The sequence below is a fragment of the Stegastes partitus genome, unplaced genomic scaffold (genome assembly GCF_000690725.1).
Source record: "Stegastes partitus isolate 25-593 unplaced genomic scaffold, Stegastes_partitus-1.0.2 Scaffold2331, whole genome shotgun sequence".
Classification (NCBI taxonomy): Eukaryota; Metazoa; Chordata; class Actinopteri; family Pomacentridae; genus Stegastes; species Stegastes partitus.
This window is the reverse complement of record NW_007580062.1, coordinates 60,669-72,216: the sequence shown is the minus strand read 5'-3', so window position 1 is coordinate 72,216 and position 11,548 is coordinate 60,669. Positions and strand designations below refer to the sequence as shown.

The 11,548-nt window shown below is 44.2% G+C and overlaps 1 protein-coding gene across 5 annotated transcripts in view; it reads left to right on the top strand.

Moving 5' to 3' along the window:
* Positions 1 to 2,071, top strand: part of LOC103374705 (zinc finger protein 239-like) — a 5,632-nt gene extending 3,561 nt beyond the window's left edge. The window contains exons 3-4 of one of the 5 annotated variants that reach the window (XM_008304832.1): positions 25 to 554; positions 1,355 to 2,071. In XM_008304832.1, the coding sequence (XP_008303054.1) occupies positions 25 to 554; positions 1,355 to 1,603 (779 nt within the window). In that variant the 3' untranslated portion in view covers positions 1,604 to 2,071. Of the gene's footprint in view, positions 555 to 1,354 lie in introns of all 5 variants that reach the window. The other 4 variants (XM_008304831.1, XM_008304830.1, XM_008304833.1 and 1 more) reach the window with 4 other exon arrangements.
* The last annotated feature ends 9,477 nt before the right edge of the window (positions 2,072 to 11,548 follow it).

The following is an 11,548-nucleotide window of genomic DNA, read 5'->3' as shown; positions in this document are numbered from 1 at the left end:
CTAATTTAAAATCCCATCAACTCATCCACAGTGGAGTCAAAGCGTTCAGCTGTGATCAGTGTGGGAAGAGTTTTACTCTGAAAGCTCGTTTAAAATCCCATCAACTTACCCACAGGGAAGGTAAACCATTCAGCTGTGACCAGTGTGTGAAAACCTTTGGTGAACATGAACTGTTGATCCTTCGATGCCCCCACTCTGGAATGAAGATGTACCACTGTGACTGTTGTGGAAAAGTTTTCAAAAACCAACTGAGCCTAAAACGTCATCGACGCATCCACACTGGACAAGATGTTTATGTATGCGATCACTGTGGTGAAACATTTGTACAGTACGGACACTTAAAAGCCCATGAAGTTACCCACACCGGGGTTAAACCGTACCATTGTGACCAATGTGGGAAAGGCTTCAGCTACACGTCCTCCCTAAAGGTTCACCAACGTGTCCACACTAGGGAGACACCATACAGCTGTGACCAGTGTAGCAAGACTTTTAGTACTTCAGGTTCCCTGAAACAACACCAACGGATCCACACCAGGAAGCAGCGCCACAGCGAGGTTTGTAAAGACTGGTGTCAGTAACGCTGTACACATTATTCTACATTTGGATGTTTCACTGTGCATAGAAATTTAGTGTCAAACTGTTTTGAATAACTGGTCAGACCGATGAGCACATTATGAGCTGTCGTTCAGTCTAACCGGTACTGACTGTGAGCCAGAAATCTGGTCCAGTTTTATCGAGGAATGTAGCTACGACTGGGAATTCTGGCGTGATCGGTATCAGCACAAACCTGTTCTCAACACTTTTTAAACACATAAATGTGAAAAGACATCACAACAGTGTTAAATATTCTATCAGGATTTTGCACGTCTATTCTATATGAATCCAGCTTAATTCATCACTTCTTTGCTGGCGTCGTGTCGATCAGCCTCATGCAAGTCTCTGTCTCAGTGCTCCTTTACTGGCTAAGGTTACACAAGGCTCTGTGCTTTCCAGCACAGAACAGTCTTGATGCTCTGGTGAGAAGCTCCACCTTGTGGTTTAACTAGGGACTGCAGTTCATCTGCAACTTGAATCCGCTTGTATAATCCAGGGATATGACATCAGCAGATAATAAATATTAACCGACTCACCTCAGATCGTGAGCCAAAAGTTCTTGTTTGGGACATCCCTAGTTTAAACCCCTGCAGCTCTTTGTATACGAGTTAAATTTCCTGGACAGTCAGACAACTGAGTGTTAACTTTCAAGAGGTATGAACATGCTCAGATGTTGGTAGAGGTTGTGTTTCAGGCAAGCCATCCATTCTTCAGTGCTGCATGAAACCTTGACTATCTCTGTGTGTGTTTGTATTTGAAGCAGAGCGGCACAGATGGACAAACCTCTCAGACTTGTCAGCACTCCGCCAGTGGTGAACAGTGCTGTTGTGACCAGTGTGGACGAGCTTCCTACCAACAAGGAACCCTCCAGAGACACCAGTGTATGCACACTGGACACAGACTGAACCCCTGCAAAGAACATTTCCCCAAGCGGAGTTCAGTGAAAGTTCATGAAGACACCCACAACCTTAAAATTCTTGAGATCAGGCTTCACAGAATTCAGGTTTAATGTCTTGGTTATTTATTTCTTAATTTGTTTATTTAGACGGGACAGTGTGTATTTATGAACATCCAATCTCAGGTTGCAGTAAATACGCCGGATGTAGCACAAGGCTAATTACCATCCAGTGTCCCACACACATTAAAGACAAACACACGTGGATACAGATGTAGAAAAGAGCAGAGGAAAAAAAGAAATGAATAATAATAATAAAATAAATAAAAACAACACTAGTAAAAGACAGACAGTGGCGATTAGATCGAGTCAGACTTAGTTGTACCGACCCTAAAGTGTTGTTGTGTCTGTAAAAGTCTTTTCAGGCACAGCCTGTCACAAAGTGCCTGTTTTTGAAGTGCCTGATTTTCTCAATGTTCACACGCTTGATTGTTGATCAGCCATGTCGTCTTTTAAAACTGACAAAGTTATGGGGCGCCGCTATAGCTCACCTGGTTTGAGCTGGCGTCCCATGTGTAGGGCTACAGTCCCAATGTGGAGGTCATGAGTTCGAATCCCGCTCATGACCCTTTCCCACATGTCTTCTCCCCTACTTTCCTGTCTCTGTCTGACCACACTATCCAATAAAATAACTTAAAAAAAAAAAAAAAAACTGACAAAGGTGGAGCGTTCTCTGATGGCTATAGTTAAAATAGATTTTAATAGATACGACATGCTGTGCAAAGGAGGACTTTTGAAATTGTACTTCACAGTCACCCCTGGTGGCTGACCTTGTCCTAGTGATACTGTAGGAGCCTAAATCTATTTCTTTTGGTTTTGGATTTGGTTCTTATTTTGCCATGATTATTTCTATTTGGTTTTGATTTGTTGTTCTACTTCCTGATATGATTTGTGGTCATTTTGATATAGATTATGGTTAACATTTTCATTTTGCTAAATTTATCTGTTATTTGGTTAAATGTTGTTCATCATGTTTTCGGGAGATTGAATTCTGTGTCAATGTGGTGTTTTGGTTTATTGATTTATTTTGACTCGCTATATTTGGGTCGCTTAAATTTGCAAGGGTTCTTGGGAAAAGGCTGATGGCATGGAGCCAAACAGTTTCTTGACCACACATTGTCTCCTCGTTTTTTCCACTGTATGTTTCCGTCTGCAAAGTTTGTCTGTGCACTAAAGAATCTGTTTTAAGCCTCAACTTGGTCTCAGCTGGATTTTTCATCGTTGGAGTAGACCCAGCAAGGTGCATACAATGTGGATTTTGGAAATGCTACGGGGGAGCAGTGAGTCAAGCCGGGCTTCATGAGCTTCAGATCATACAGATACCATTTTTCTTTTTGATAAAATCCCCCAGGGGCAGTGGGGCCATGCCATTCACAGACTTCTAGATTAAGCACGCACTTTTAGTTAATGTTGCGGAATCTGTCTGTTTCTGTTTTCTGATGAGGTTTCTTTAATTCCTGAGATTTGAACAACAAAGCAAGAGTAAAGGCTCCAGAGAGACTGTTTATACAACAGCTGTGGTCTGTTCTTCACCAGTTAAAGGTTAATGGGAGACAAGGAGAAAGAGATTGTTGACAAAAGCTTATGTTCAATCTGGACTAGAGTTCACCAGAAGACATGTGGAGACTCTGAAGTCACCTGGAAGAAGCTTTACCTCAAAATATCAAATTCTTTCTTTGACTTTTAAGAAAACCAAACTGTCTTTTGGTCCACTTTCAGCAGGTTTTTTGCACACTGAACTTTGGGGCTGTTTGAACAGCAACATCTCAGAAACTAATAAAATCACCTGAAAGTTTTTACTGCTGTTTGTTACCATGACGTTGAGTCACAATATGCAGGGTTGTACAACTTGTCATATCTGCTCAGTCAGTTCTGAAAGTTAAACAAAAATAACTTTCTTTTTTTCTTCTACTTTCATGCGACATGCAGCTACACGTGGTTTAGAGCAGTGGTTCTCAACCTTTTTCAGTCGCGACCCCCAATCTAACATGCACTGCTGTCCGCTCAGTGTTTAATTTTAAACATCGATGTTTCTGAGAGCAAAATAACTACTTCCTGGTCAAAAGCTGAGATGTTTTTCTACAGCTGTTTAATGTGATGCTGGGCCTGCTTGTCTGAACAGAGCAGCTGCATTCTTGGCTTTATGTTCGGCTACGCGGAGATCACTCTCAACTCTGAGGAGTCCTGATCTGTATTTGTTTTTCATGTGTGTCAGCGCAGAAAAGGTCTTTTCACACAGATATGTGGATGCAAATGGAAACAGTACATCGGTTGCAGCTTTTGACGGTGCTGCGTACTCTGTTGCTACTGACAACCAGAACTCTTCCAGCGCGCATGCGGAGAAAGCAGTCTGTAAGATCCAGCAGGGCGTCCTGCAGCTCTGGTGACAGGTGATGCGCGGTGAAGCTGGTGAAAGGCTGGCGTATCCAGGCGCACTTTTCCAGCGTGCCATCATTCGGGAAGTACTTATTGAAACTTTCAATGCTGTTTTTTGTTGTGCAGGAAACGCCATATTTCAAAAAAGTCGGGCTGATGTTTACGGAGCCTCAAACCTTTATCAGCCGCCGGTGTCGTAGTCGTGCCCTGCTTTTCTCAGGTTCTGGTGGCTGATCTTGGGACCCCTGCTGCTGCTGACTGTCTGGAATGCTTCCACCAGGCCCAGGCTCGAAGCAGCACTCAAATGCCACCAATCCTGTTGACTCCCTGTAAATACCTGTGTTTTGTGTGGGCTATGCAACTGAGACTTTAAAAAACAAACAAACAAACAAAAAAACCCAACAACAACCAAAAAACTAATTTAAGTCCAGGTCAGTTTGCAGCACAAGTCGGAGCTGTGGCGTCCAGGCAGAGAGCAGCAGATGGCAAAAGTCCTGGAGCTTTGCTCTCAGGCCACTATGGCTCTGAAGGTCTGTGAACTCCACGTGAAGAAGATGCCGTGGACGTGGGCGGTGGGAGGATTGGTGAAGATGCCAAAGTGTGGCTGCTGAGTTCTGCAGTCAGAGAAGCTCCCATCAAATGCATCCACTAACCGGTTGGTTCTGGAGCGCTGGGATCTGAGGCCCATGTTCTGACAGGAAACAAGGAAACATTGTCCTGCTCCAGTTGGACCTCCACAGACGCAGTTTATGCTGAAGGCTGTGATGGTGTCGGACGTTCTGTTCTGACCCATCTGGCTCAGTTGGACCGGATGCTCCGTTCTGTCACACAGCCAGTTTGGACTTGATGCTTCCGGCAGAGTTTTCCTTCACGTTGCAGGAAAAGAGCAGATGGTCCCCTCAGCTAAGAAGCGTTTGAGGACGGCGCTCCTCCTCAGCCACCTTCCTTCAGGATGCTCTGGAACATCTGTCTGCTCTGAGCCCACCTCCTGAAAACAGCTGGAGCTGATAGGGGTCACTGTTGTCCTGACTGAGGTCATCATATCATCCGCTTCCAAAACCTTCCACACGGAGCTTCTTGGTGGACGATGCTGCGTTTGCTTTGAAGAACAACTCTGACTGATGTTTGCTTGATGTTCAGTTGTTCTGTCTTTCAGGACCATATTAGCTGTAAATCACAAAACAGACTGTGTGTGTGAATATTAACAGGAAGGGAAAATGCTTTTCATTCTTGACCACATTTTCATCTCAACCTTCCCCAAGACTGTGGCAAAGGTCTCCAGATGACTCAGTGCTGCTCATGAAGCCTAAAGATCACCTCCACCAACGTTTAAAGTCATATTCATGTGTTCACATTCACTAATTATCTGTTCTTTCTGTGTTTCCACTAAAAAGTGAACTAACTTTGTTCAAAGCTCTTTAAATGTGATCAGTTCTTCCTCCCTGATTGAAACGTTCTTACTTCATGAATTTCCATCTATGTTTCCTCTCAGAAGCTTCACTGCTGGACAGAGGATCTGTTCTACTTCACTGAAAAGTCCATTGTCATTGTTTGCTCACTGGAGGTTTCAAGTTTCCACATCACACTTGTGTACGCTTTAACTCGACCACGACTGACTCCAGAATCCAGTGTTGTGCCCTTAAATCGTGCAGGTACATTCAGGTGAGCTCAGAGAAACTTTCTGTCAACAACTTTCTTTGAGTTTTAACAAATCACTGCATTTACATGGAGTTTTATTGAACTTGTGACCTTTTATATATTCGCCAGTTCTGCTCCGTTTCCTGTCAGCTGCTATCCCACAATGCTTTGAGAGACAATGAGGAGGATCCCACTGATGTGGCCTCCTGGTCCCAGTGGATCCTCACCAAGGATGTGATGTGGAGCTGAGATGAGCAGAGATTCATACAGATATCACAGGAATGGATCAGATTCTATCCAACAACGTCACTCTGGTCTTGCAGTTTGTTGTATTTTCTGTGATTTTCTTCTTGTGTTTTGTTATCAGTAAAATCTCCTTCCAGAGGTTCTGAGCATCTGATGGAGTTTCTCATCAGTGGAGGCTCTGAGGTGGATCTAAGTGTCTGTCTGATATGCTGTCCAGTCTGCATGTGTCTGTGCACGATGCTGTGGATGTGAATGACTTGTTTTACTGTCTCTGTCTTCCCTGTTCAAGCACTTTAAATGTAGTTTGTCCTTTAAATGTTCAGTTAGTTTGAAGAAAACATTGAAACTGTGGCTGCGTTCCAATATTTCCATATAAAACATGACACCAGAAGCACATTTAGTTTGTCCTGATCCTCAGTCTGCTGGATGCAGTTTGCCAAACATACCAGGATGTCCGACTGCATGTGGTGGGATTTGAGTTGTGCAGCCAGCATGCTTTTCTGGCCATTCTGACCCACAATTCTCTGCACAGTTACACCACAAACATCACACGAGCATCAAGCAGCTCAGAGAGCGCTCAAACAGACGACAGCCCGTTTCACACAACAGACTGCGACGGTCACAGCTGGAGTCACTGTTAGCTGTGTCCCTGCTGCATGAAACAATCAGCAGTTTGTGAGGGCAGCTGGAGTTCAGACGTGACGTAAAAAGACAAAGGAAGTGATCTGGAACGCAGCACATGTTCACAACACAATGCATACAGAAGTCCATGCGGTTAAGACTTGATATGTGCGAAGTTCACTTTCAGAGTTGTGCACATTCTCAGATTTATGTTAATATGTTCAGAGCACGCTGCAGTTTCTGAGTCTGACTGATAGACTGTTACAAGACGAGACCATTCACAGTCCAGAGATGTTGAACATGAACTCTCCTCGGAGCTGTTAGACTCATTACTGTAGTGAATAGTTGGTTTCCAGCACTCAGCCTCCCACTGACTTCCTGACTGGTTGAAGAACTTGTAAACGTCTTCCTACAGCAGAGCTTCATCCAGGTGTCCCACCTGTGCTGCAGACAGGATCAATGTAGGGTGGAGACAGAGCTGCCGGAGTGACACCTGAGACTTTCAGGGAGCAGATGAAGACTGTTTGGATTCTCGACCTTCTCATGTTGGCTTTATGGTGAATCCCTGCACAAGTGTTGAGCTGCATCTTTCCTACGGAGCTGTTTAAAGGATCAGCTTCAGCTGGTGGTGTGAATCTGCAGGAAGGATGATAAAATAACCTCAGACCAAAGAAAAGCACAAATACACTGATTCTCATCCATCCATCCATCCATCCATCCATCCATCCATCCATCCATCAATCTATCCATCTATCCATCTATCTATCTATCTTCTGTTGAAGAAAGAAAAACCCACAGTGGTCCCTGAAGTAACTGGAAACTGACAAAAGTAAGAATAAATAAAAACTGACTGAAAACTAGCTGATGAAAACCAGACATTGCTTTTGAATTGTGGTTCAACAGAATCATTTTAAAACAAACTAACTAATTAACTAACAGAAGTGATGGTAGCCTGAACTTAATATTCAGCTGCACAACCTTTTGAGGCGATCGCTGCCATCAAGTGATTTCTGTAACTCTCAGTGAGACTTGTGTTCCTATCCACAGGTATTTTACTCCTCATGAGCACACTGCTCCAGCTGTCTCAGGTTTGAAGGGTGCCTTGTCCAGACGGCATGTTTCAGCTCCTTCCACAGATGTTTAATAGGATTTAGATCAGGGCTCATAGGAGGCCACTTCAGAACAGTCCAGTGTTTGGTTCTGGGCCATTATCAGGTGTTTTTGGTGTGTTTTGGTCACTGTCCTGTTGGAGGACCTGTGACCTGCGACTGAGACCAAGCTTTCTGACACTGGGCAGCACCTTTAGCTCCAGAAGGCCTTGATAGTCTCGAGAGTTCATTGGACCCTGCACAGATTCAAGACAGCTGGTGCCAGATGCAGCAGGTGCAGAACCAGAACATAACAGAGCCTCCTCCATGTTCCACAGTAGCTATTTAGAAAACGGACCTGTTAATCTGTGTTCCTGACAAACAGCTGTGGATCCTCTGGACAATCCACAGTGTGGTTTTCACTGGAGCTCCTTTCTAGAAAGGCCTCCTATTTCTACCGTCTGTGGTGGACTGTAGTCTGTGAGCCCACCTCAACATCCTCCTCACAAATCCCAGCTGAACCCTGAGAGTCACATCCAGCAACAGACACGTCTTTGTAGTGAATGTGCAGCAGGTTCACTCAGTAACACGTTTAGGATCCAGTTCTAGAAGCAAACTGCTGCTGTTCATGTATCGTGTGGTTCTGGTGTTTGTCCAGCAGACGTCGGCATAACAGCAACTATCAGGAGAGTTTGTTAAAGATGTGAACTGGAGAAGATCTGAATGTTACAGAGCAACCACTGAGCTGAGCTTTGGATTGAGGCAGACGACCAGAACAAGATCACATAGATTCACGCCAACTGCAGTAAAGTGAAAGTGAAGAAGAAAAGGAGAAAAGAGCAGTAAAATTCCTCCCTACAGGCTGAACTGGTCTAGTTCCAGATGTCTGTGACCTTACTTGTGTGTGAAGTTGAAGGAGGAGACAAACTGACAAAAGCAGGAAGAGGCGGAGCGACATGAAAGTGGAAGTTTGTCCGAGAAATGGCCGAGCAGCAGTCCAGAACGATCTCCGTGTTTGTGTCTGAACAAGATTCAACTGTTGATCCTCAACAACTGACCGAGATTCTGGTGAGTTCAGCTGATCAGACGTCTGATAGTTTGTTAGTGGTTTCAATCCAAAGAGGCAGAAACAAACACGTACAACATTATTTTGTGTTTCCTCATTTCTGATTGCAACACCAGAAACTAACTGAACTGGGTGTGTTTTATGTTTTTTGTTCTTTTGTGTTCTGTTTTGATTTAAAACCAAATGAAGTAGATCACATGGTCGTTTTATTCTGGTTTCCACATAAAGAAAACATAAAACCAAACTCGATTGTTGTGGGATTTTGCATCACAGCAGAACAATTATCTGGCTGCCATGTTGTGCTGGACAGATTTACTTTGCCAAGGGGAGCTTTATGAATATAAGGCCCCTCTTGATAGTCTGGTTTTTATTTATATATTCATTCTATTTTATTTCATTCATTTATTCTGGATGCTTGCTTATTACTGGATTGCATGTAGTGTTGCTGGACCTGAAAGAGGGAAAAAAGAAAAGTGTACAGAAGTAAGAGAGAAAGGAAAGTAGAAGAAAACAAAGGAAAACAGATACACCACAATCTACCTACACCTGTGCTAACACACGGCAGAGATCATCTGACAGTGTTTGCAGGAAAACAGAGCTGATGATCATCAAGAGCACTTGTAAGAGATGAGGAAGCTGAGAAAACCTCAACGATTACCAGAGTATAAGATTCATATATGCACACAAAGATGAGGGAGGGGAAAGAAACACAAAAGAAAAAACAACAACAAAGTACAGATGTCAAGAGAAATAAATAAATAAATGAAATAAACAAAGCAAACAAAAGTAGGCATTAGTGCAGACAGTGCAATGTCATTTTACAGAATGTGTGGGGTGGGGAGTGTTCAGGGATTCTGACATTGAACAAACGACTAAAGTGTAAACTATGAAGTTTAAATCAGACTTTAGCACAAACCAGTGAATTCATGAAGACTGAACAATCCTGTGTAAAGTGGAACCCAGTGAAAACACCTGTAGAATACAACAGCTGGAATAAAGGCTGGCCTGAAGTACAAGTTCTCTCTCTGCACTCTGTGTGAGGTGAAACAAAGGTCATGATGGCCGAGCAAGCGAAGCAGGTAAAGTCCTGGAAGTCCAGGAAGAGCAATAAACCTCGGGTGTGATTTATTATAAAGAAGGAGGCGGTCGAACATGAGCCACGATCAGATCAGACACCCCCAAAGATGAATAATTCAGACATGACGCTGACAAAGAAGTCCTGATTGGTTTCTTAAAAAAGAACGGGTTGTGGTTTTCCAGGGGAAGGAGGACTTTGGGAGAAGTTTGTATCAGTCCATAAGAAGATGTAACACATTGTTCATTTAGTTAAAACCTCAGAATGTTGCTCATGTTTGTTCTACAGTCTTCTGTATTAAATCAACACTATTCACTGTTTGAAGACTTTTTCCATGAAAACCTTTTAGTTTTTTATTGAAGACTCGAGCATCTGAACAAGAAGTGATTTTGGAATCCATGTTAGACAAAGCTGCTGATCATCACTGGCCCATGGCAGGCAGACTGAATCACAACACCAGCTAATCTCTCATTCTGGATTGTGCAGATTCCTCTTTTCATTTCTCATATAGCAATACTTTTTATTGATCCCTTGGGGGAAACAGGAACTGTCGGGACTTCCAGCTAAGCCAGCGCCCTTATCAATTAGAGGAAAAAGGAAAACCAAGAGGAAAAAATGAGGGGAAAAAAAGGCAATTCCCAAACTATGCTCCTCCGGGGGGGGGGTAGGAAAAAAAACACCTCAGCACATCAGAAACTCAAAACTCAAGACTTGCATGTGGGAGGGGGGGGAGGGTGTTGGGGTGGAGAGGTGTCACAGACGCTGGGGGGAGCGCGCATCAGCCCACAGCATACTGGTCAGCCCACAGCATACTGGTCTGCGACGGGGAGAGAGAGGGGGGTGGAGAGCCAACCAAGGCCTTGAGTCCAGGGGTGTGTGTGTGTGTGTTGTGTGTCTTCATGCATGTGTATGTGTAAGTCCATGGACTTCATCGCCCGCCAGACTCAACAGTGTCTCTGACGTCTGATGCAGGTGACGAGACACGGCCGTTGCTGTGGAAACGACCTCGAAGAGTTCTGGTCCAGAACAAAGTTCACAGGAGAAGGAGTAGGGTAGGGGCGGGGCTGAGCATCTGTCTGCATAACATCCAGGAGAGTGTAAGTCCAAGGCCGAAGCAGGGGAGCCGAATGAAGACAAAGAAAGACTGTTTGGGTCAGTCCCACTGGTTCTCTCTGTGATCCAAAAAAGCCGAATTTGATGGCCCATTACATCCGGATCGGGCTGTTCAACCGCTCAAAGGTGGTGTCCATCTTGCGAATCAGTTCTTCCAGTCTGCAATTATTTTCGCATATCGCTTGAGTCTGAGAGTTGACAGGCCGAAGCAATCCCTCCATGACGGGCAGCTTGTCAAATGCCAAAACCGCTGCCTCCGTCGTCCGAACTTTGCCATAAAGCAGGAATATGGTATCAACAGCAGAACTGTGGACAGACAGGCAGCTGAAATGAAATGTAAAGAAGTCCAAATCAAAGCTAAAAGATAGAATGAGCCTTTTGTGACATCCTGCAAGCACAGGATCTACAGCAGGACTCTGGTCCAGAAAGCAGGTTCATAGTGAAGAGGATGCGGTTACTATGGTAACAGACTGTGGACATCACCTGGTCTCTGGCAGGTGTTTCCTTCAACAGACTCTTACTGTCTCTCTGACTCCTGCTGAGCCTGAAGCATCTGCCTGACTCAGCGTTTCTACCTGTCACTCAATCATTTCTATCACAAGTTCACTCTGACAAGTTCTTCCATCCAGAATCACGTTCATGGATCATTTCTGGGTTTTCTTCTTCTAACTCACCACAGCTGTTGTGTTTCAGAGGCTGGCTGATGTGAACATGGTGCAGGTTTTATAAAGGATGTAGATGTGGTTCATGTGAACATGAGGAAGAATCACAGCAAC